At 38.3% G+C, this 26,401-nt stretch overlaps 2 protein-coding genes across 3 annotated transcripts; both read left to right on the plus strand.

Annotated features, from left to right (window-relative positions):
- Positions 1 to 61: 61 nt before the first annotated feature.
- Positions 62 to 26,194, plus strand: LOC114517475 (protein O-linked-mannose beta-1,2-N-acetylglucosaminyltransferase 1-like). The gene is made up of 9 exons (XM_028537210.1): positions 62 to 1,109; positions 1,766 to 1,848; positions 3,139 to 3,324; positions 21,774 to 22,080; positions 22,249 to 22,517; positions 22,972 to 23,145; positions 23,555 to 23,622; positions 24,166 to 24,459; positions 24,987 to 26,194. Exons 1-9 carry the CDS (start codon positions 836 to 838, stop codon positions 25,288 to 25,290), a joined length of 1,959 nt encoding a protein of 652 aa, XP_028393011.1. The 5' UTR covers positions 62 to 835; the 3' UTR covers positions 25,291 to 26,194.
- Positions 14,697 to 20,858, plus strand: LOC114517476. Of its 2 annotated transcripts, none has more exons than XM_028537212.1 (2): positions 14,697 to 15,083; positions 19,774 to 20,858. In XM_028537212.1, the coding sequence occupies exons 1-2, from the start codon at positions 14,922 to 14,924 to the stop codon at positions 20,587 to 20,589; spliced, it is 978 nt and encodes a 325-aa protein (XP_028393013.1). In that variant the 5' UTR covers positions 14,697 to 14,921; the 3' UTR covers positions 20,590 to 20,858. The 2 variants fall into 2 exon arrangements, with proteins under 2 accessions (XP_028393013.1, XP_028393012.1); XM_028537211.1 differs by lacking the exon at positions 14,697 to 15,083 and adding an exon at positions 18,440 to 18,732.
- Positions 26,195 to 26,401: the final 207 nt, after the last annotated feature.

The following is a 26,401-nucleotide window of genomic DNA, read 5'->3' on the forward strand; positions in this document are numbered from 1 at the left end:
TATAAAGACAATAAAGTTTGAACTATTTCAAGTATTATAACTCTTCTTTATAATCTATTTATTTTCTGGGTTTTTCGAGGCTTGATACAACCGGCCCTTGTCAATGCATTTGCACATGGAAGGCCATGTTGGAGGCGATGATAAAATAACTTGAAGTATTGGCGTCACATTATGGTATCGCAGCCCCAAATAGCTTCCCTGGCCTAAAACCATAGACAATCCAGAAAACATGTCTTCTGGATTGTCTTTGCCAAACTACGGCGGCGCCCGAAAACATACGGCGGCGCCCGAAAACATGCACCTTTAAATATATAGCACCCGAAAACATACGACCCGATGACATGCCCAATGAATGAAACCATAACCCAATCACATCTGTCATCCTTCATCGCCAATTTATATTTTTGTCCCATTCCACCCTTCATACGATGCCTGCGGAGGGAGAAGTTTTATTGAAGCAGGAACATTGCAACGTCATTCAAACACTCAAGTCAAATCAAGCCATTGAACAAAGGCGACCAAACGTCGTTACCAGTCTCTTCGCGTTATTTATACAACAAAACAATTTCATATTTCACAAGAGCGAACTTTGCATGGTTTCCTTAGTTATGAACAACTTCTGAATGGAATCCAAGCTGTGTTGTAATACTACGTGGACGTTGATTTAATAAATTGACGAATTATTATAAACGTTAGTAAAAAACGTGGTCATAAAAGCTAAAGCGAACTGAGGAATTATGTCTCAAAGTTTACGTTGATACATTTGACTTAAAACTTTGCACCGAAATTAAATACTTTTATAATTTGCTACTTTTACATTATAATTCGTTGTGAAATGTCCTGGAAACCGAATCCACACGCTGCACCATTCCAACCAACGAATGCTTACTACACGATAAAGCTACCTTGCTGTGGAAACGCTTGGAAGATTCGAAAGAAAGGTCTTTTAGGAAAATGTGTTCAATGGACATTAGTCTTCATTTTATTTATAACGGTAGTCGTAAACGTTCTTTTTATAATGGATACAACGTCGAAGTTTAGAAAACAGAAATTGTCAAATCCAAATGAAGAGGATAAAGACTTTGAAGAGAGGAGAAATGTTATAATAGGTAATCCTTTGTGATATATAAGGAAACAGGAGTAAATATTATGATCGATTTCCTGCATGATTATGAAATCCACGTATGTAATTTGAGGCTTTAATTCCTTTTGTTAGAGTTAAGAGTTAAGCAGAGGTTGTTCCATTTAGATTATTATGAATATAATACAGATGTTTAACAGTGAATGGAAGTAATGAACTAGCACAGCAAGCCCTTAGGACATCCAATTTTACGTTTTGAGCAAATTTCTGAAATTTTAACTGCTAGCACCAGCTGCTTCATTCTATGTACTCTAAGTAGTAAATGCAACATGTGTGTATTCTGGGTGTGAACGTTTCAAAATTTGCTTATATTTTCCCTTTGAAACATGTCGATTAAGATGGCAGTGGGGAAATTTTTAAAAATGATTATATTGGCACTGTAGCAAAATATTGACAGATTATTTAGGGTTGTATAGTGCACATAGGTCTGTAGAGCAATTCTGTGTGAAAATTGTGCCAGGAGGTACAGCAAAGATGTACTCCATAGAAAATTACCTGCACCCAAGCTGTCTAGCCTTTAATAAAAACCTCTTGCTGACAGAAAGCTGGCTAGCAACCAATACAATGGATAAATAGTAGATAATTATCATTTGTAACATTTCATTTTATCTTGCATTGTTTTAGATTCAAAAGATAGGGGAAAATCAATTGATATTGAAGTGCATTCTAGCAAAGATAGTGTATATGTGTCCGTAGATGGAACAAAGGTTAGTTGTCGAATATGATCCCTATACTTTTGACAAAAAATGTTAATATGCAGGATTTTGCAAGAGACAGTGGTACCTTTATTGAGTAATATAGTAACCTAATAATTGCAAGTTTAATTTTCTACACTGTTAGGCCGCCCAGAAATCTGTTTATACTCAATCCTCCACTGCATTGTTTACATGCACGGTCAGCTTCTACTGTCTGTACTAATTACTGTATTATATTATATCTATAATATCGATATTATATATCGATATATAATACAGTAATTAGTACAGATAGTAGAAGCTGACCGCGCACGTAAACAATGCAGACGAAGACTGAGTATAAACAGATTTCTGGGTTGCCAATGCTGTTAGTGGTGGTCTTTGTTGCATAGGCATGCACACCTGGGGGGTGGAAAAATTCATTAAAGGTTGGACATTTGTATTGAAATTTGATTAATCTTTGCAGAAATCAGTAATAAGCGGGGCATTTGTTCTCTGTACTGCCCCCTTGGTCTTATATACCTTTATTATATGTGTATAGAGATTTATGCACAGCAGAATGATGAAATAAAAATCGTATTTCACTGTGTAAATAAATTTCATGCAATTTGATTGGACGTACGATGTTTTTCACGTGTGCAAAAATGCCATACACGGCTTTTGATTGGACGTACGATATTCTTCACACGTGAAAAATTGTCCTATGTCATTTTGGCGGCAATTTGTTTACATTTTCTTTCAAGATGGCGTCGAAATATAGGAGTGAGATTCAAAACATAATTCTCATATTCAAGATATTTTTACATTCAGCACATTCTCAAATCTTTCGGAAAGAATATCTAACTTCTATTGAACAAAATTACAAAGAAACTGGAGGGTAATAAATATGTTTTGATGCATAAAATTTCGATTTTTGTTGCTCGCTCTCTTTGTATATTAAAAGCGTTTCGTTGTCAAATTGATCTCTATACACATGTAATAAACAAATTACTTAATGGTTGGCTCGTTTGTACGATTTTTATTATGAACTCGCTGTGAAGGATCGCAAACTCACTCGTTCGCTACGCTCACTCTTTGGTTTTGCGATCCTTTGCAACTCGTGCATAAAAATCGTACGTACTCGAAGCAACCATGAAGTAATCTCTATATATCTTCCAGTGTACTAAATGTGGCTAGTTCTCAGTTTGAATTTGTGAACACTTGCACCTTAAAATTTAAAACTTTTATAGAACATTTTTGTTCCCTATACACCTAATAAATTGCACTGGAATCAAAAGTATTTAGAACAACACTTTGGTGTAGGTAATGGAGGAAACAACCACTAGTGAGTCAGCACGTGGCACACACGTGACCGTCCTTCATCAGTCATCTGGAGCAATCATGGCGACCAGAACATTTGATACTTACATGTCTAAGGAGGAGAGTGCTGGCCTGGTTTTGTTTCTAAATATGGTGTCCGATGGAAGAATCTTGTGCTTTGCAGTCAAGGTAAGCGTGTGACGTCACAATACACATGGTAATTTATTACGTGGGAATTTATTGTGACGTCACAATACACGTGATAATTTATTACGTGACAATTTATTGTGACGTCAGTTGAAATCTAAAAATGAAGTAAAACAGAAATTAGGTTTTATCAAATGATATAGCGTCGATCCTGACTAGTACCAAAATACTGTATGATGTCAATGAGAGGTGTACCTACAAAGATGTGTAGGTACATGTACTGCTGCGTTCGCCGGTGAGAACGAACAAAAAATGCGAACAGAGTTCACTTTTAGTGAATTATAGTAATTTAAACTTAAAGTAGATTAACATTTTCCTATTTCTTAATATGAACTTATCTGGTCTGAGTAACATAGTTCGATAGCCTGACTGGTAACTTGAACAGCGAATAACGTTCCAGTTGGAAATCCATGTAGAGGTGTGTTGACACTACTGTTGCCACTTGTCAGCTTAAATTAGCATCGTCAAGTGTATATGGCTCTATTCAGATCTAGCCTTCTCGTCTCTCTTCAACATTTGTGTGTCCCTCGGTATTTCTTTTCATTGTCAAGTTATTCAGGCTATTGCCGTGTGAATCATGCATGCAGGATTTGTGCTCTGGCTCGCTTGGTTAAACTAAAACTACAAGTCATTCCCACTACGTAATACAATACGTTCTAGCACATGCATGCTATTGTGGTTTGTGGTCGACAACTTGGCACGCGTTTGTGGGATAAGGTGTACATAGCTATTTACTCACTCATGCATGTGAGTCTAACGCCTGTATTCTAAAAGCTCACTCACACTCAAACTCATTGAGTGGGAGATCTTAATCTTCTCATAACGTTTCAATGGCGGTATTTTCAGCCGAACAGGGGCTTGATTTTCAGTGATTTACCTTATATCTTTTCATCTATTCAGAGAGAACTTTCTCATTGATCAGCATTAACGAAATTTATATGTCACACTCGATGAGTATGAGTGTGAGTGAGCTTTTTGAATACAGGCGTAAGTTTACTAAAGTTCATCGCATAGATATAGCTATGGCTATTATGATTATAATTACATGATATCACGGGATTATGTGACAGCCTCCCCCTTGAAAGAAAAGGAAGTTCGTCAGGAATATTCTATTAATCTTTGTTCAGATAGTTTACAATACATCCAATTATATGACCATTGAGAAAATTCAAGTGTCTAAATGATTTCCCAAAATCCAAATAATAAGTTCCCATGAATCATTATATTGTCTTCGAGAGACTTCCAGAATCACCATCCGATCCATGTCCTGGTAAACTTTGAAATATCCATTATTTGTATAATATCCATTTATCAATCCACAAAATATCAAATTGTTGCTGATAAATATCGTGAGAATTGCTGCTGCTTGATTTGTAGTTCACTGCTGGATCCTTGAGGTCGTAACCTTTCCATTGATTATGTAAATCAGATTTGATTGCTCAACTCTGTACTCTGTATTGACAGATAAGACTTAAGCCGTAGCAACAGAATATCTTATGAAGGAGAAGACTCCAAAATTAGAAGAACAAAATCTTCAATATAAATTATTAACTCCCTTTTTAAGACGGCCGAATTAATGCTCGTCAATAAATTTTAACAACGGGATTTTTACCCGATAATATTTAAATTCAATTTAAACTTCATTTAATAACTTTTACTCTTGCAATGTTTTAATTCACGGGAGATTAATCAAACCTTTCACGAAGACGTAATGAACCTTAAGCGTAACACTCTTGTTCTTCAGTCTCAGACTAAGTCGGCAGAACTTAACTGTACGACGTTAATTTGAAGTAGAGACAAAAATCGCAAAATTTAATCAACCCACTCTTCATAAGAGAGGCTTCCCATCTCAGCCCCCAATTTTTACGTTCGCCGGTGCATGCATGCATACATGCTATCGTGGTTTGTGGTCGACAACTTGTTACGCGTTCGTGGGATAGCTATTTACTTACTCATGCATGTATCTCTAAGTTTACTAAAGTTCATTGAATATATATAGTTATAGTATTAAAGTATATGACGTTATTATGATTATAGTTACATGATATTACGGCATCATGTAACAGTATACGCACAAGCCTGTAGGTACAGGTACACACAAGAGTGTTTAAGTACAAAAAGTACAAGGTTTTGATGTGCGAGTGCGTACAACGTTCACTAACGTAAATGGTGTGTAGGTACAAGTATACCCAATGGTGTATACACTGTACGTACAGTTACTCACAAGGGTGACAATAGTGTAAAGGTACAAATACGTACAATAGTACGTGCAAACCGTACAATTACTTAGGGGCTAATTTCATTGAGTTTTTTCAGCGCGGGCTGAGTTTCAGCCCGGCTAACTGGGATGAAACTTCAGCCCGGGGTTGTTATAAAATCCTAACAAAATTGCGCACGCGATTTCATGTCAAGAATTTCAGCCCGGTTTGAGTTACCTGGGCTGAAACGTCAGCCCGGGCTGAAACTTCAGTAATCTTGTCATGTAATCGGGAATAAACTTAAACCCGGACAGAAAAATTCGCCTCGACAATTCTTTTTCGTTTGTTTATTTAATTGTATGTGCAGTCATAGTCCCTTAAAGGTCAAGTTATTGCCATTCGGGATTTTAAAGCGCTGGAAGAATCGAAATAGGTCTACTACCAGCCTTTACAAACTCAGCCCGGGCTGAAATTTCAACTCCTGTTCTTAAAATAATTCTGACGTGTCATAAACACAGCCCGGACTGAAATCTCTTCCCCTGGTTTTAAAATAATCCTGACGTGTCATAACACAGCCCGCGCTGATTTTTGATCTGTCAAACAACTTCGGAAACAGCAGGTTATATCACACTTTTTCCGGATTGTTCTGCAACATGAACATTGAAGTGTCAAATTATTGCAACGTCAACATTGGAGCGGTCGCCGTTCACCACGTGACCACCCACTGGCCTACGTCATGGCAGTTTAAACATGCAACTAAACTATATAAGTATCGATACGAACGAAATTCGAATTACAACCTGTAGTCTTTACTCGTAATTGAAGACATTTCTCGTCGCCGTAACCTCGCACAGCTGCGAAATTATCGCTTCACAACTCTTCTCAAAAAGAGGAAAAAATGTTGGCGGTTTTCACGTGCAGTGTTCCCAATGAAGGACAAATTAATTCACCGCAAACACCTGCAAGATCGAAATTTCAAGCCATTCGAGATTTTGTTTCTTCAGAAGAGTTCAAAATGTTCTTTTTGAAGGTAAGGATTCATTTTGTATATGATTTGTGTATGTGAAAATAGAGTTAATTGGCGTGCAAGTAACACGTCTTGCCTGCCGAAACCTAAGTTAATGCATGCAATTTGAAGTAACCTGAGTAAGCTAACCTGAGTAACCTACGAGTAACCTAATAAGCTACCGTAGCATCCATCCGTACCGAACCATCTGCAGCAGTCAGAGGAGTATGGCTGCGTAGAATGCATATTGATATGATTGAAACCAAACGCAGGTTGAAGAGTCTGTTTACATGAAGGGAGGTGAAAACTGCATATAATGAAAGACTAATCAGGTTAAGCCTTTGAAGTGATGCGCTTTTTACCTCGCCTAGCTGGGATAACTCGCTCCAAGTAAACAACTCAATTTTATCAGTGTTCAGGCTAACAACGCAAAGGCCTGGCAGGAATGAAATGGGCACGGGTACATGAAATGAGCCGTGCCGTACTGATACGTTTAGTGCAGTGTAAACATGGCGAAAGTATACAAAATTTGCGAACTTCTCATTTTACAATATTCGCAACTAGGTTGTGCTGTTTTGCTGATTTTGTTTTTTTTGCGTGAGTGATCAATCAATTTCCATATTTTTGCGCATAAGTGAATAAATAGTCAATGATGCAAGTTCTTATTTTCCTTATTTTAGGTCATTTTCATCTGGCTTTGCATACCTCATGTGATTTCGACTGTTTTCTCCTCCATTTTCGACGCATGGTGCAGTATATATGAGCATGCCTCAGTGACAAATTGTTCCCAGCCTTTCTTCGTGCCGCATCCCAGACAATGGATCTCCGCTTGGCTCGTGATGTCAATCATATCTCCCTGTCTTTTCATGTTCATCATCTACTTGGATAAAACGGCGTTGAACTTCCAAGGTGATCAGTTCAAAAAGATCTACGAAAAAGGATCGTTCTATTCTTTGATGTTTTTACTCGCAGCGTCACTGATATATTACTTCGTTCGGTTGATCCCCTCAAAACCGGATTCAACCATCAAGTTCACATCAGCTACGCTGTTCATTTGGAATCCAGTGAATGCCCTCGCAGTCTGTGTTATCAATTACCTTCCCCGTGTGCGGTGGCAGAAAACTGATGCCAGAGGCGGTGAACTGTTGTTGAAACGCTGTATGAAGAATTCCAATTTTTTCGTCTACTGGTCTGCTCTTTTGGCGTACTTTTTTGAATTAGTCTGCAAGAATGCAGCAATCATGCTTGACATGGCGCAGGAAATCGAACCGTTGATCGAGAACAATTTTTCCAAATCTTACAGCCATTACTGGGGACTAATGGTGATAATAATTGGTTTTAGGTTGGCGTTCCATGCACGTTTGCTTACATTTTACTGGGAGAAGATTTTTTACGGTGATAAGGATCTGTTCGCAGAGCCTGGTGACGATCTTATTAAAGGAAATTCCGAACAACGTATCGAACTAGAAATGACACAGCGTGTGTAAGAAAACAATCGCAGTATTGTGGACATCGAACTCATTTATCCCTTTACCTAACTTTTTCTCTTTTTTTCACGTTTTACATCATATCTAGCTTTTAGACTTCCGAGCTTTCCGAACATACGACTATATAGATTTGCGTTAAGAATCCCTTATAAGTTATAATGACGCAAGATGTAGGGTAATTTAAGAGTTTCGTGCGATGAAACTATTTTCAACTTTTAGCCTTTACGTGCTGGCATTTTGATCCTATATATTATGCTGTTCTCTTTCATAGTCAACGTAATTAGTTGATAGAATAGCGTTATTAGTTATTCGATTGAATAAAAGCAATAATGCACGAAATTACTGCAGTTTTGATCCACATATTCAGAATGAGTCTTGAGTGGGCGAATAACAAGTTTCACCTATTTAGGCCCTGTCTACACGATGCCGAAAGAATTTGAGAATGTAAAAATATTTATCCGTTAAAATATTTATCCGCGTCCACACGTAAACACAAAAACGATCCGAAAACGCTAAAATTATTTGATCCCGCAATACACCTGCATGTTTTCCACCCGCGTGTCACAGGTTTGATGTCGAACTCAAAGCAAAAATCTACCAAATCCAAAGTAAAAAACAAGAATAAGGACTTTGTTTGGACAGACGACAAGCCCAAACTCATAAATATTGTTGTTAAGTATCGATTAAATGCATGTCGTGTATAAGAATGTGTGTATAACCATACTCCGGCATTTTGGATATGTTTCTCGCGTAAAATACTTCCGCAAAAGCTAAAAGAATTGCCGAAGATTTTACTCACCATGAGAATAACCTAAATAAGACTTATTTGAAGTTAATATAGCAATATATATAAAGTTGAGCATAAGCCAGCAGACATGAAACTAGCCTCATTAATATGGAAACGACTTGATACGTGACGTCGTCGTTTTCAAATTTATCCGGCAAAGCTGTCCACACGTATCCGCTCAGCCGTCGTTTTCAAATTCTTCCACTCTACAGAGTGTTTTCAGATTCCTCCGTTTTCAGTGGGCGAAAACGCCGCATACGTGTGGACGGTACTTGTAACCGTAAGAATATTCTTGCGTTTTCTAATTCATCCAGCATCGTGTGGACGGGGCCTTGGTTACAGTGCATCCGAACGGACCCGGATTCATTGCTCTTTCATAAATTTCCACCAAAATTTCCACCTGAAACTAAATGTTTGGAGACACAAAACCAATCCAGATACGCGTATATGACCACCCGTAGCCTTAATAATACGTCATTGGCTTTACATTAAGCGTGTTAAGCACTGTGCTGTTAAGGTCAAAAACGTGTTGCGACGATTTTCAGTCTTCTGTTTGATAAACTATTTAACTTCCGGCGGCCTGCCGCGCTCATAGAGGACTAGTATTCAAAATACTGTATGATATCAATGAGGTGTACTTACAGAGTTGTGTAGGTACATGTACGTACAAGAGTGTGTACGTACAAAAAGTACAAAGTTTTGATGTACGTACAAAGACGTAAACAACGTTCACTAACGTAAATGATGTGTAGGTACAAGTATACCCAATGGTGTATACACTGTACGTACAGTTACTCACAAGGGTGTACAATTGTGTAAAGGTACAAATACGTACAATAGTGTGTACGTTCAAGTACTAACAAGGCTGTACAATTGTCTGAAGGTATGTACAAAGGAGTGTAGGTACAGCGCAAATAAACAAATGCACAAAGCATTTGTTTACATTCCGACTGGGCATATTTTTTTCATAACAACCGTGTTCGTGTGGTACTGCACAACATTGTTTAGTCCTGTTTCCATCGACCGAGAACAACGACTGAGCGTTTGCGTAGCTTTGCACACAGTTTACTGTTTTACAAAAGTTTGTACGCAGAGGTTTGCACGTACAAGTACGTACAAGGGTCTCCTCGATTCGGATGTGAATTTCTCCATTTTTTTAATCATTATTTTTGCAAATGCAGGTTATTTTTATGCCCAATATGACGGCCACCTGTTGGTATCTATAATTGCTCTAATCACGCAATCTAATTCCAGTTGTTGCAATTTTCTTCTTGCAAGTCGCCACAAACGCGACAATGCGTTATGAATTTTCCTTTAATATCAATTCACACTTGGTTTTGTAACTAACTATCTACTAACACAGAAGCAACCAATTGGAAAATCGATCTGTCAAACAACTTCTTGAGAAACAGCAGGTTATATCACACCTTTCCGGGTTTTTCTTTTAAGTCGACATTGGAGTGTCAAATTATGTTATTTAAACTTCCTTCCTAAGGCACCAACCAATAGTTGCCCTTCTTTTCAACGAGCTGTTGCATGATTAACCATTAGCGTCTCATAGAATTGACGTAACTACCCGCTGGCCTACGTCATAGCAGTTTAAACGTGCAATTAAACTATATAACTGCCTATACGAACGAAATTCGAACTACAACCTATACTCTATAGTCCTTACTCGTAATTGAAGACATTTCTGGTCGCCGTAACCTCGCACAGCTGCGAAATTATCACTTCACAACTCTTCTCAAAACGAGGAAAAAATGTTGGTGGTTTCCATGGGCAGTGTTCCCAATGAACGACAAATTAATTCACCGCAAACACCTGCAAGATCGAAATGTCAAGCCATTCGAGATGTTGTTTCTTCAAAAGAGTTCGGAATGTTCTTATTGAAGGTAAGGATTCATTTTGTATATGATTTGTATATGTGAAAATACAGTTACTCGGCGTGCAAAGGTGTAAGTAACACCTCTCGCCTGCAGAAACCTAAGTCATTGCATGCAATTTGAAGTAACCTAAATAACCTAACCTAAGTAAACTGTATGAGTAACCAGGTAAGCCACCGTAGCTCGTGAGCGTGCATTCAGCGTACATATTTTTTCTGAACCATCTTCAGCGACCAGAGGAGTACGGCTGCATATAATTCAAATTAATCTCGTTCATTCGAAAATTTCCCATCACGAGGTTCTCCTGACATAGACAAAAATCCCTGATAAAAAAATTTATGCGATAGAGTTAATTTTGAATAAGATTAGGATAGAGTTATGGTTATATTAGATTTGAGCGATCATTAATCGGTAGTAAATTTGTAATATTGGAAATTGACCTGATAAAACATATATAGGAACTTTTATACACAGGAAATATAAAACATATAGGAACTTTTATACACAGGAAGTATAATACAGTACTCCAGGGTTCTCGATCTAAATAAAGATATTTTGTCTACTTTTGTCTAATTTTAGTTCTAAACAAAATGTTTCCGCGGTATACCACTCCGGATTGTTATTCAATTTTAGGTTTAAAATCGAGTTAGGAGTCCGTGGCCTGTTCATAGCCATCTGTCAGATCCAATTTGTTTATCCGTTGCATGTGTAAGTTCAACCTGGGCGAATAGAAGATATTAGCGTCCCTTTTGATTTTCTCTAATCGCCTTAACTATCGACGTGCTTTAGTCTGGTAGGATTAAGATTGCAGAGTCGGGTATATTTCAAGCTATAGGTGCGGAATTAAAGTTTTCAATAGAGGATTTTATCGGTCAATTTCGTAACTTTAATTGCCATTAGTAACGAGTTATGAGCAATACGAGGCTGCATATTAATTGCCATTAATACATAATTTGCATTAATATAAAGCAAATTCGGCAAAGAAAGGACATCTTTAGAATCAATATATGATTCAAACCAAACACCGGTTGAGACTAAGAGCCTGTTAACATGAAGCGAGTTATCCCGGCTAGGCGAGGTGAAAACTGCATATAATGAAAGACTAATCAGTTTAAGGAGCTGTTTACATGAGCCCGGTTACCCGAGATTCAACGAAGCGTGAGATGATTTTGAGGTATTGAAATGAGCAGATAACATGATCCTGGCAGTCGTATAGTCACCACAACAATAGTATGTAAACAGCCCCTAAGCCTTTGAGTGTAGTGTAAACATGGCGAAACTATACAAAATTTACGCACTTCTCATTTGATCAATCAGTTTCATATTTTTGCTCATAAGTGAATAAATAATCAATGCTGCAAGTTCTTATTTTCATCATTTTAGGTCATCTTCATCTTGCTTTGCATACCTCTTGTGATTTCGACTGTTTTCTTCTCCATTTTCGACGCATGGTGCAGTTTATATGAGCGAGCCTCTGTGAGCAATTGTTCCCAGTCTTTCTTCGTGCCGCATCCCAGACAATGGATCTCAGCTTGGCTCGTGATGTCAATCATATCTCCCTGTCTTTTCATGTTCATTATCTACTGGGATAAAACGGCGTTCAACTTCCAAGGTGATCAGTTCAGAAAGATCTACGAAAAAGGATCGTTCTATTCTTTGTTGTTTTTACTCGCTGTGTCACTGATATATTACTTCGTTCGGTTGATCCCCTCAGAACCTGATTCAACCAGCAAGTTCATATCAGCTATGCTGTTCATTTGGAATCCAGTAATACCCTCGCAGTGTGTTGTATCAATTACCTTCCCCGTGTACGGTGGCAGAAAACTGATACCAGAGGCAGAGACCTCACTTGCGGTGAACCGTTGTGGGAATGCTGTAAGAAGAATTCCAATTTTTTCGTCTACTGGTCTGCTCTTCTCGCGTACTGTTTTGAATTAGTCTGCAAGAATGGAGCAATCATGCTCGACGTGGCCCAGGAAATTGAACCGTTCCTCGAGAGCAATTTTTCCAAATCTTACAGCCATTACTGGGGGCCGATGGTGATAATAATTGGTTTTAGGTTGGCGTTCCATGCACGTTTGCTTACATTTTACTGGGAGAAGATTTTTCACGGGAATAAGGATCTGTTCGCAGAGCCTGGTGACGATCTCATTAAAAAAAGAGCCTTTTTTGAAGGAAATTCCGAACAACGTTTCGAACAAATAGAAATGACAGAGCGTGTGTAAAAAAACAATCGCCGCGTACGTTGGACATCGACATCCGAACTCATCTATCCCCTTTACCTAACTTTTTCTCTTTTTTTCTCTTTTCACGTCATTTCTAGCTTTTAGACTTCCGAACTTTCAGTTCTTAGAGAGTTAACCGCGAATAATAATACTATAATAACTATTAATTCCTAATGTAGTGCTTTTGCTGCTTTAGCTCTCTTATGCAATTATGATGGGTTTATAGCTTGTTTGAGATTCATCAGTTATATAACTTATTTTAATATAGTATTAAACCAAATGGAGATGGACTACGTTGAATTACGCACCAAATGTATGTTTTTGCACAAGAGTGTGTTTGATCATCTCTCCATTGCTTTTACACTATCATAAGTATGTGAATATCACTAATTCACTCTAATCCTGCAAACTATTATCAACTGTGGCGATTTTCTCTCTCTGTGAGTTGCCCAAAAGCAGACAATTCATAACATGGTCTGTAATCTAATAACAAAGACACGCTCCATGCTGTGCAACTGACAATTTCTTGACGTGAATATGTGACATATTTTTCTTTTTTTCTGAGATTGCTGACTATACACTCACGTTAAAGACCCCGTGTAATGACTTGAGTCTTGAAACATACGACTATAGATTTGCGTTAAGAATCCCTTATAAGTTATAATGACGTAAGATGTATGGCAATTTAAGAGTTTCGTGCGATGAAACTATTTTTAACTTTTCACCTTCACGTTCAGGCGTTTTGATCCTATATATATGCTTTTCTCTTTCATAGTCAACGTAATTAGTTGACAGAATTGCGTTATTCGATTGAATAAAAGCAATAATGCACGAAATTACTGCAGTTTTGATCCACATATTCAGAATGAGTCTTGAGTGGGCGGATAACAAGTTTCACGTATTTACGTCATCGTTTTCAAATCGTTTTTGGACCTGTCTATAGATGCCGGAAGAATTTGAAAACACAAAAAACCTTCTCCGTTACAATATTTATCCGCGTCCACACATAAAAACAAAAACGATCCGACAACGCTAAAGTTATTTGATCCCGCAATACACATGCATGTTTTCCACCCGCGTGTCACAGGTTGGATGTCGAATTCAAAGCAAAAATCTACCAAATCCAAAGTAAAAAACAAGACTGAGGACTTTGTTTGGACAGACGACAAGCCCAAACTCATAAATATTGTTGTTGATATATCTATTAAATGCATATCGTATACTCCGGTATTGTGGACATGTTTTTCGCGTAAAATACTCAGTGCAAAAGCTAAAAGAATTGGCAAAGATTTTACTCACGATGAAAATAACCTAAATAAGACTTATTTGAAGTTAATATAGAACTAAAGTTCAGTATAAGCCACCAGACTTATGCTTGCCTCATTAATATGGAAACGAGTTGATACATAACGTCATCGTTTTCAAATTTTTGAAGCTGCCCACACGTATCCGCTCAGCCGTCGTTTTCAAATTCTTCCACTCTGGAGAGTGTTTTCAGTGGGCGAAAACGCCGGGTACGTATGGAAGGCACGCGTAAACCTAAGAATATTCTTGCGTTTTTTAATTCATCCAGCATCGTGTGGACGGGGCCTTGGTAACAGTGCGTCCGAACGGACCCGGATCCGTTGAGCTTTCATAAATTTCCACTCTGGAGAGCTTTTTGAAACGTTTGCGGATACGGCCTGCATTTTTTCTGGATACCTGTGGGTGCTAAGCGTAGCCGCGAATAGATGTTTTGGGACACAAACCAATCCAGATACGCGTATATGACCACCCGTAACTACGTCATTGGCTTTACATTAAGCGTGTGAAGCACTGTGGTGTTAAGATCAAAAACGTGTGGTGTCGATTTTCAGTCTTCTGTTTGATGAAACTATTTAACTTCCGGCGGCTATATGCATGTATATGCTTGCACGCTTTTTAATTCGCATAGCGTTCATGTAACTGAAAACATTTCGGCTTAAGGCGCTCATAGAGGAAAAATCTTTCATGTATGGAGGGAGCTCACGAACAGCGTAATTCACCACAAGAACGGGCAAGTCTTGCTGAACAAGATGCAGAAAAGAATGAAACAATTCAAATAAATAGACGTCAGACAATATTTCAAGCCATTAGAGATTTTGTTTGTTCTGACGGCTTCAACAGATTCTTAAAGGTAAATTTTGAAATCTTCGTAAACACTATTCACTGAATTTTTCACCGGGATCATGTCTTATACTCATTTTAATATATGCGTGACCGACACCGCGGAAATTGGTATAGGCTTAGCCGCAATTCTCGATACTTAGACTTCAAACTTGGTGAGGAAAAAGATTTATAAATATTCAAGAAAATATGTCTTGCACAAAAGATTTGAAGCTTGCTCACGGTAAAAACGAATCGTCTGAATTAATAACCTTGTGTATACTTTAAGCCTCAAAATGGCCATTTCACAGCGGTCAGATGTGTTTGATGAGCTGTCAAAAGATTGCAGAATGCGTATTCAGAAGAAAAATTGAACTTTTTTAAGATATTCAAAAGGTTTCTCTTTGATAGGGCGATACAGAAATGCACAATTGTGAACCAGCGATTAGATTTTCGGGTTGAAACGTCTTAAACACCAATTTCTGCGGTGTCTGCGTGACCACGTTCTGAGACTATGTTACATGTTGATCATGACGCTTTGTTTGACTCTGTCTGACCGGGCTCACGTAAACAGACCCTAATTTTGTCACACAAAGTTCCTCACTTTGCTGCGACAACACGTTCAGACCAAATATCTCTCGTGTGCGGGATGCCTTTTTCGAACGAATGTTATCATTCGTGCCACGTAAAGTAAATATTAAACATTTGGCTAAACATATAGCTCTAGTGTCGCACCGGGGTTAAGATATCGAGTTACACTTTCGGGACCTCGTCCATGCATTTGTTTAGACCCGTCGAATATAATTGTAAAGAAGGCGGAGTTCTTACGCCATTCTTGTAGTGTAACTCGGCTCCATATACACAAGCACACCCCCCCTAAGGGTAAGGCCAATTGTTTTTACATGATAATAGGAATAGATGGGATGGGACTACCATGCATGTGGTTTTCTATTGATTGGGTTTGGGGTCATTGGAAATAGATAAATAATTAATGACTTTTAAGCAGTTTTGGACGCCATCGACGTCGTGTTGACAACAGCAAATATTTGGTTTCGTCGCCATGCATCGAGTGACTATTTGCATAACTATACTAAAATTATTCTGCATAAATTGTTGTGATATAGCTATTCTCATTTATTTATTTCTAATCATCGTTTTAGGTCATCTTCATCTTGCTTTGCATACCTCTTGCGATTTCGACTGTTTTCTTTTCCATTTTCGACACATAGTGCAATTTATATGAGCGAGCCTCTGTGACAAATTGTTCCCAGCCTTTCTTCGTGCCGCATCCCAGACAATGGATCTCAGCTTTTTTAGTGATGTCAATCATATCTCCCGGTCTTTTCATATCCATCGTCTACACGGATTGCCGGACGTGCAACTTCCAACGGAAGGGGTTTAGAAAGATCTACAAAAAGGGATCGTTTTGTTCATTGATGTTTTTACTCGCAGCGTCACTCATATATTACTTCGTTCGGTTGGTTCCCTCAAAGGAAGATGGAACCAGCAAGTTCATATCAGCCATGATGTTCCTTTGGAGTCCAGTTAACGCTCTCATAACCTGTTTTATCAATTATGTACCCCGTGTACGATGGCAGAAAACAAAGACACAAGGCCTCTACGGGTGGCTAGGATGCTTCTGTAAAAATTGCGATTTTTTCGTCTACTGGTGTGCGATTTTGGTGTATTTGCTTGTAGTGATTTGCAAGAATGCAGCCATTATGCTCAACGTGGCCCAAAGTTTCCAACCGTTTCTCCAGAAGAATTATTCCCACTCGTACAGCCCCTATTGGGGGCTGATGGTGATAATAATTGGCTTCAATTTGGCGTTTCATGCACGTTTGCTCACCTTCTACTGGGAGAAGATTTTCTACGGAAATAGAGATCTGTTCGCAGAACCTGGTGGCGATATGGTGTTTGACGAGGAAGATTCGCTTGAACAGGAAAATAATCGCAAAGAAAGCTCCAAAGATATGGAAATGGAAGTGATGGCATGAATATAACGAACAGCGCGTTTGATCAGTATTAAAATCTGTGCATGATAACAGTTTGACTTAAACGATATTGCATTTTGACTTTTTCAAACTTGATGTATTTAATTTAATAGATAAATATATATTGTAAAAATATTATAATATTTTCTGACAAAGACCCTGATTTAGCTTTTTTTAAACTTAGTTTTAAGATGCAATTATGGGATCATAGCTTTGTAAGCAAATTTTCAATATAGATTATATCAGAAGCGTTTGTATGTAGGCTACGCCACATGTAGCTATATAGATTATATCCCTACATGTCTTTTTTATCTAAATCGAAGCTACTTTAAACATGCTGTATCAAAAAAGTTGCGAAAATGGTCGAACGGAAAATTGGAATGAAACGAGACGAAAGGATGGCGGGGTTTTTGAACCAGTACAATACCGATCCTAGTGCATTACTGATTGCCGTAAATGATCGATTAAACGCCGCGGCGCTTATTACAAATTCCGAGTTAAAGACGCGGCGGCGTTTATTCAAGTGCGGCGTTTATTCAAGTGCGGCGTTTATTCTACAGCGGCGCTTATTTCAACCCAAACTAAGGCTTGATAATTCTCGATATCATGCGAAAACCGAATTCAAGAATTGTTTTATTATGTATTTCCTTTTTAGAGAAGAAGCCTGCTCCATTATTGACAACAAACTATAGCGGCAAAAAATTACGTCACCTACGGATAATTTTCAATGTCGTGTATGTGGCAAGACATTGAGAATTATCTGTAGGTTTTTAGCCAATCGCAACCGAGATTGCATTAGTAATGCATAATAATAACTATTAACGTGGTTCGATTAAACTATTTTTAACTCTTCAGCGGTAGATTTACCGGGTTGATTCAGGTGTTTTGATCCTATATACCTTGATACTGGCATTGCAAGAACCTGTTTAAAAGCGGCAGTATGGCACGCTTTCTTTCATAGTCAACGTGACAGAATTGCGTTATTTGATTTAATGAAAGACTAATGAGTTTACTGCAGTTTTGATCGGCGCATAATCAGTGTGAGCCTTTGAGTGCCAGACGCAAATAAAATTTCATCGATTTGCGTCATCGTTTTCAAATGGTTGCGGTTACAGTGCGTCCACAGTCCGCACGTACCCAGATTCGTTGCGCTTCTAAAAAAAAAGTTTCCACTCTGGAGAACTCTTTTTAAAGTTTTGGATACAGGATACGTGTGGATGCTAAACGTACCTGCAACTAAATGTTCGGGGATACAAACGAAACCAGATACGTGTGTTGACGAGGTCGTGATACAACCGCCCGTAGCCGACGTCATTGGCTGTACATTAAACGTGTTAACGTCAAGAACCTGTGACGTCGATTTTCAGTGTTTTATTTAATTTCCGGTGATTTTATATATGCTAATTTATGCTTTGCACGTCTCCTATTCGCATAGACTATATATAGAGTTCACATGAGTTCAACTGAAACATTTCGGCCTATCGTGCTCATAGAGGAAAAAATCTTTCATGTATGGAGGGAGCTCACGAACAGGAACAACGTAATTCAGCACAAGATCGGGCAAGTCTTGCTGAACAATATGAGGAGAAGAAGGAAACAACAGTTCAAGTATTAAATAAACGACAGATAATATTTCAAGCCATCACTGATTTTCTTTGTTCTGAGGGCTTCAACAGATTCTTAAAGGTAAATATTGAAATCTTCGTAAACACTTTTCACTGAGTTATTCATGCCCGCGGGATCATGTCTTATAATCATTTTAATATATCCATCTAATTTATCCACCTTCTATGACTATGTTGTATGATTGTATCTTGATCATGTTGTATACTTATTTTAATACTAGTCATTGCACGCTTTGTTTGACTCGTCTGGCCCGGGCTTTACGTAAACCGACCCTAATTTTGTCGAGTGGTTTTGTCACACGAAGTTTTCTCACTTTGCAATTCGACCCCATATACACATGCAGACCCTTAGGGTAAAGTCAAAGGTTTCATTTGATAACAGAGTAGGTAGATAACCAGATAACTGCACATTTGAGGCCAAATAACATCACACTAGTTTTAGTACTAGTATACCAGAGACGAATAATTCGTCGGGACGAACTTGGTTAATTCGCCTGGTATAAATTCGTTTGGTTATAAACGGTATATTTGGATGAATTAATAGTTCAGACGAACTCCGAGTTACATTCATCCAAACGCCATACGGATAATACGTCTTCAATCCTCTCTCCTCCGCAGAGGCTTCGAATGCAAATGCGCCAGATTTTTAAAGATGACCGCTGCTGCTGAAATTAGAAGCATTGAATAGACGTATTGAATGCATGCGCGCAATTTCGTCTAGACGAATTATTCGTCTCCAGTATAATAAAACGACAGTGGTTTTCTTTTGATGGGCTTAGGGTCATTATGGAAATGACCTTTAGTTGTTTTGGACGCCATCGACTCTGTGTTTACAACAGCAAATCGAAGACTTTAGCTAGATCGCTTAATTAGGGGGAGGGGTGTATGATTACAAACCAGAGCCTGAAAACAGACCCTGTGTACGAGGTTGACGAACAATACCGTAGAAAAGAAATCAGTCAAGACCCCCTCCAATTAAGCTTCTATAGCTACGGCCCTGAGCAAATATCTGGTTTCTCGCCATGCATGGAGTATATGTAATAAATTGTTGCTATATAGCTTTTCTCATCTCATTTATTTGTTTCATATTTTTTCATTTTAGGTCATCTTCATCCTGCTTTGCATACCTCATGTGATTTCGACTGTTTTCTACTCCATTTTTGACGCATGGTGCAATTTATATGAGCGAGCCTCTATTACCAATTGTTCCCAGCCTTTCTTCGTGCCGCATCCCAGACAATGGATCTCAGCTTGGTACGTGATGTCAATCATATCTCCCGGTCTTCTCATTTCCATCGTCTACACGGATTCCCAGACGTGCAACTTCCAACGGAAGGGGTTCAGAATGATCTACAAAAAGGGATCGTTTGGTTCATTGATGTTTTTACTCGCAGCGTCACTCATATATTACTTCGTTCGGTTGATTCCCTCAAAGGAAGATGAAACCAGCAAGTTCATGTCAACCATGATGTTCCTTTGGAGTCCAGTTAACGCCCTCATAATCTGTATTATCAATTATGTACCCCGTGTACGATGGCAGAAAACAAACGGTGGAAGATGCAAAAAATGCTGTAAAAATTGCGATTTTTTCGTCTACTGGTGTGCGATTTTGGTGTATTTTTTTGAATTGGTTTGCAAGAATGCAGCCATTATGCTGAACGTGGCCCAAAGTTTCGAACCGTTTCTTCAGAAGAATTATTCCCACTCGTACAGCCCCTATTGGGGGCTGATGGTGATAATAATTGGCTTCAATTTGGCGTTTCATGCACGTTTGCTCGCCTTCTATTGGGAGAAGATTTTCTACGGAGATAGAGATCTGTTCGCAGAACCTGGTGGCGATATGGTGTTTGACGAGGAAGACCCGACAGATATAGAATTACAAGAGTTGGCGCGTGAAGAGAGAGAGCACTGCGTTTAATATCAAAATTCGAGCACACCTATGATAACACCATTTTCATAAAATTCTTATTTCAACGATATGTTTTTTTACTTTTTGAATGTTGATATATTTATTAACCTGTAACATATATTAAAAATTATTAAGAAATTATTCGTATGAAGTAAAAGAGTGCTCAATACTGCAAGGTTGTAGAACGATATTTATTTATTCGTTTACATATGATTTACATAATTCTTAAGAATTACTTAAGGGCTGGGTGGGGTTTCTCCAGTTATATAGCCGTATATAGCTCGTTTGTATGTTGTTTGTTTTCATTGTGATATTGTTTAATTACATGAAAAGATTTACAGCTGGTCGAACGTTTGGAAACCATATTTGTGCACGCTAATGAGCGCGTTATTTGATCTCGTCAGACTCATCCATCCCATCAGACGTCAGTCTAAAAGGGGTTAAATTGAAAAAAAGCTCTTGCTGCTGACATAAAGTTTGAACCATTTCAAGTATTATAACTCTTCTTTATAATCTAAGCTATTTTATTTTCTGGGTTTTTCCATGAATCAATTTTTATAAATCTTTTTAGATGCTTTTCATTTTGCCCTCCATAATTTGCTATTTTCAATTCTAATTTCATTGAAATCATCGTAACTATAACGGCTGCCTATTGTTGTTCACAGAGTGAAAATTACACTCTACGGATGTTTTTTTATACAAATACTTCGAAGACTCTTCACTAATATTTATCTCTCAAAATAGCTTTTCTAACAGTTTTTGTTGTAACAATTTGTTACAATGAATAGATTTATTTAGAAAAGCCTTTTTGCCGATTAATGTAAATAATACCGTGAATATGAAAACATTCGACTCCCTATGACGTCATACAGTATTTTTACTAATTAATTCCATAATTTGTAATCTGGGACTACATTAACTTAATTTATGTACAAATAACTTCCAGAACAAACCGATTGTATTGTTCACTTCTGTTTTTCACAGTTTTTGGTTGGCAAAATAGAAAATGTAAATCTATATTGTGTCAAAACTGAAGTGTTTTTTTAAAATTCAATACTGCACGGTTTGATTTTTCCGAGATTTGATATTTTGCTCTCTTTAGGGCTAGAATGAAACGGGCTTACTATGATAGGATACTATGGGATACTATGGTATACCATAGGGTACTATAAGGCTTGCGTTTACTTATGTAGGACGAGGCATCGTACAACTTAAAGAAACCAGCGCGGAACATAATCAGAAGCCTTGGCAGTGTGAATATCGACGGTCTGAAATGGCGCGACAGCTGGGCGTTTATCGTGACAAAACGTGGCAAGAAGTATGCAGAGAATTATCATCACGCGAATGACGTCGCGCACTGGGGCAATCCAGTTACTGCCAGAGCCACGGTAGATCTGGTGCCGGTCGAGCAATCCCAGTGCAAATGGGACGAAAGCGAGGTGTCCAAAAGAAGACGGAAGTTTTGCGAACGATTTGAAGGATATGGCAGTGTTTGTAGCTGTAAGTTCTAAATGATTTTTTACTCGTCATTGACTGAATGCATACACTGATCTGATAATACACTGGATAGTAACTCTACCTGCGAAAATCAAAGTCAAAATTCATGCACCATACTAGCAAACTTATCCTGGAGTATATATATAACTATATACTATACTTTAACTATAGGTTCCAATCCAGCTCCAATCGACATCTTGAGTGCAGACATTGACAAAAGCACGATTTCAAGAATACCCGTAGCAATCGTTGCCAGTAACAGACCGCACTACCTCTACAGAGCAATTCGCTCAATGCTGTCGGCTCACGGGGCCAAAAAAGAACTATTTACGGTGTTCGTCGACGGCTTCTTTGAAGAGCCAGCCGCAGTAGCGAAACTATTCGATCTCAAAGTTGTACAACACGTTCCCATCAGCAGCAAAAACGCAAGAATCTCGCAGGTTTGTAGCTTCGCAAGAATTCGACTTTTTCTTTCTCGCAATGACAAATATGAGGGTATTCACATCACCGTGTCTTCGACCTTTGCATGATGTGGTGGTAGAGGTAACTTGCTACCACTATCTAAACCAGAAAGAACTATACATAAAGAAGGAGGAATTTTGTTTTACACTAAACGGGAGGTTTGTTCACATTTTTCGGGCTAAACCAATTAGAATTCCTAAAACAGTAAATTAACTATTAGTCTTTTCCAATCGAACATGGGTCTAATTTAAAAACCAGATTATCTATGGATTATTTGCAGGGACAGGAAACGCAATTTATGCAAAATTTGCCCTGCCTTTTACTACTGAAAGCATACTTTGCGGTTCCTGTATATACCCCAATACCCCGTTCGATTGCGAAATGGCTAATTTAAAACTAACTTTAAACTCTCTCTCACTTCATCATATATAGCACTACAAGCGTACTTTAACCGAGACATTCAACGCGTATCCTGATGCGCAGTATATGATAATACTTGAAGAAGATTTGGACGTTTCTGTGGACATATTTAGCTACTTCAGTCAACTCTTACCTCTGATGGATCAAGATGAGAGTTTATATTGTGTTTCAGCTTGGAATGATCAGGTAGATTAGGGCTATAGTTTTTTGACCATTTTATCATGCCTTTACCCCGGATGAAAGCTGAAGAACCATATTTTGATGACTTGATCGGTGTGCTGTTGTGAAAACGTGTTTCATGTTTGAACGATTGCATATACGCCCACAGCTGTTCATGAGCATTAAATTTATACGGCGAACGTGAAACACATACGGCAAAGCTGAATTTACTGCTTTGCTAAATACATCTGAAATAGTCTATTGCTTTCTTACATCACGAGTTTTATGTAGAACGTTTGGAATTTAGCCAAATTGCTGCACACTTCAAGACAGTAGAGTTAAAACGCGAATTTATCAGCAGTTTGGCATTTGCCGTAAACGTCTCAACTATTATGTCGATTTAAACGCAATATATGTTCAACATATTTTATTTTAGGGCTACGATCATTCATGCAACGATCCTTCGATGTTGTACAGAATTGAAACAATGCCTGGTTTGGGATGGTGAGTTAATGGTTACCCGTATACCTCGGTGTTTTCTATTCGTCTACAACTTTGATCAAGATTATATATTAGTAAAATTCCTCACACTTTCAATAAGAAGTTATATTCTTACAGGGCCTCTAGGAAAAAAAGATTGACAAAAGATCAGAGTTAACAACGCAGTATAAATAATGCTAGTTTAGATTTATAATGACACTAGACGGTATGTAGACCAGTAATCAACAATCCTCGTTGGATCTCTAGGATAAACACTTTCGAACTGAAACAATTATCCATTAATGTAAAGAAAATTTACTTAGTTTAGGTTTCCTGCTGTAGCAGAATTGGGCCGGTCAGTAGGAGATACTACCATCATCATTTAATCCATACGATAGTTTAGTTTGGTTAGATAGCTAATGCCTGTAAATATAACGACAACTTACTCGTTTTGCGAAATTCATTTCAGGAAAGTTTTTGTTTTTAGGTAGCTATAGCCTAACTAAGCCCACTAGTTTTACATTCGATCGAAAGAAAACATAATTCCTAGCCTCACATCTTTTAAAGGTTACTCAAACGCCGTTTGTACAAGGAAGAACTCGAGCCAAAATGGCCGACCCCTGATCTTTTCTGGGACTGGGATATGTGGATGAGAATGGAAACGAACAAAAAAGGCCGCGAATGCATCATCCCCGATATTTCCAGGACGTATCATTTTGGCGCCAAGGGTCTCAACATGAACGCGTTTTTCCAAGAATCCTATTTCAAGAAACACACTTTGAACACAGAGGCAAATGTGAAGTTTAACGTTGAACAGATGAAAAAAGATAATTACGAGAAGGAAATTGAGCGTTTGATGGGGTGAGTAGAAGTGGCTTTAGGGCTGTTTTCCACTGTCGCGTTTTTTGTACTTACGTACACGCACGTAAAAATTTAAAATGATTTAAATGATACTTATGAAATCAACAATTAAATGCATAGGGCTGGATTCTGTGGATCGGATTTGGTGTGTTTTTTTCGGGCATAAAGTTAGTTATATAGCAACTTAGAAAGTTTTAAGCTTTTACTTGCATATACGTACGTGCAAAAAACGCGAGGTTTTTGACGTTTGTCTGTGGAAACACCACGTGAATTTAGTTTTGCAGATCTTTCAATCCGTAAGCCCGGACCATCATCATCAGGGCAAAACACTCAAATTTTGAATCTGATGAGGTCTGCCAAACTTTATTCACGTGGTTTTTCCACAAACAAACGTCTAAAATTAGCCTATATATCGCCATGCAAACTTCCCAAGAGCTTATTACCGAAGTCAAGTTGCAGATTGGTTCCAAAGCGTGGTAGCTTATTTGGGATTTACTGAACATAAATCATTACCATTTTCATCACAGCATCGCTGAACCTTTGGATCACAGCAAGAATCCTTGCACGAACGAAAAGGATTTCATTCCCGATACAAGCGGTAAGACGTACGTATTCTATATTGAAATGAAACATGCGAGCGATTGGACGACATGGAATAACATAGCCAGATGCCTTCACATTTGGGATCTCGATGTGCGAGGATTTCACAAAAGCATGTGGAGATTATGGCTCAAAGGGAATCACGTGCTAATCGTCGGTACACCCGCTTCGCCTTATGCGAAGCATAAACCCGAAAGCGTTAAACCTATTTTTATTCCCAAGAAATCGTAAAATTGATGCGATAACTGTTGCCGTATAAACGCCGCACAAAATCACCCTAGCCTAAATGTATAAGTAGGATTTCCTTTCTTGAGAAGCTCTGTAATTCATTTGCACATGGAACGGCCATGTTGGAGACGATGACAAGATAACTTGAAGTATCTACGTCACATCATGGTATCGCAGGCTCAAATAACTTTCCCTACATTGTGAACTCTATGTGTACTGGATATCGAGTTAACTACTCGGTCTGCTCTAACATGCCAGCATAAAGGTCATAGCAAAACATTCCCCCCCCCTCCCGAGTTTTCATTCCAATCGTATTCAATCATTCAACTGTGTGCAAAGACATTACATTCAGAGGGTTTCTTTTTGTGCGGTGTTCAGATTTGATTTTCCTTGTGATTGCAATGCGGATTTGAACACTTGATATATTATGCGTGCGTAATCACAGAGAATCATGGCCAGAAACTCCAATTGATCGCGACGTAATCTGCCACTGTGGTTAGTAACGTAACGGGTTAGATAGTAAACTTCGTGGTAAACTGAAAATTATGAAATAAATTATGGAGTAGGCTAAAATAATAATTTCCTCAATCGTATTTTCTCAATTCGAAGGACTTTTTCCGTTTACGCGAGTAAATGTTCGATTTAAAAAACTAGCAATCGATCTTTTGTCGAAATAAAATTGCGATCGATCTTTTGTCGAAATAGAATTGCGCTAGATAGATATTTTGTGCTGATTACTGAGCGAATAGCCTGTGCCAGGGTGAATTACTGAGTGGTTTACTGCTTGCTTTCCTTGCGTGATTTTCCGCCGTGTTTTGTGTCCATTTCCATTTTATAACTTAGTACGACTTCTGTAAAATTTAATCCGTGGTGGGCTCGGGGAACGAGATTGGACATGTCGCAGTGCTCGGAAGCTTTCGTCCAATTGGATAATGCTTTTCTATGCTTTCTAAAGAACGTATTGCATGTAAAGTTCAGCCAATGAAAATCATTTTTGTGAGGAGCTGCGACACTACCCAACGAGATTGCTCACAGGTTCGAGCGATGACTGCATATTCCCAGCATATTCCGTAAAAGTATTACCCGAGCTATATTTGAATTTATTGTATTTCTA

This window comes from Dendronephthya gigantea, unplaced genomic scaffold (genome assembly GCF_004324835.1).
Source record: "Dendronephthya gigantea isolate DGI-Jeju-01 unplaced genomic scaffold, DenGig_1.0 000009F, whole genome shotgun sequence".
Taxonomy (NCBI): domain Eukaryota; kingdom Metazoa; phylum Cnidaria; class Anthozoa; order Malacalcyonacea; family Nephtheidae; genus Dendronephthya; species Dendronephthya gigantea.

Coding starts and splice junctions, on each gene's coding strand:
- LOC114517476 (XM_028537211.1), top strand. CDS start 18,559: ATGGAGGGAGCTCACGAACAGGAACAACGTAATTCAGCACAAGATCGG. Junction 18,733..19,773: donor GCTTCAACAGATTCTTAAAG/GTAAATATTGAA, acceptor TTTTCATTTTAG/GTCATCTTCATCCTGCTTTG.
- LOC114517475 (XM_028537210.1), top strand. CDS start 836: ATGTCCTGGAAACCGAATCCACACGCTGCACCATTCCAACCAACGAAT. Junction 1,849..3,138: donor TGTCCGTAGATGGAACAAAG/GTTAGTTGTCGA, acceptor ACTTTGGTGTAG/GTAATGGAGGAAACAACCAC. Junction 3,325..21,773: donor TCTTGTGCTTTGCAGTCAAG/GTAAGCGTGTGA, acceptor TTACTTATGTAG/GACGAGGCATCGTACAACTT.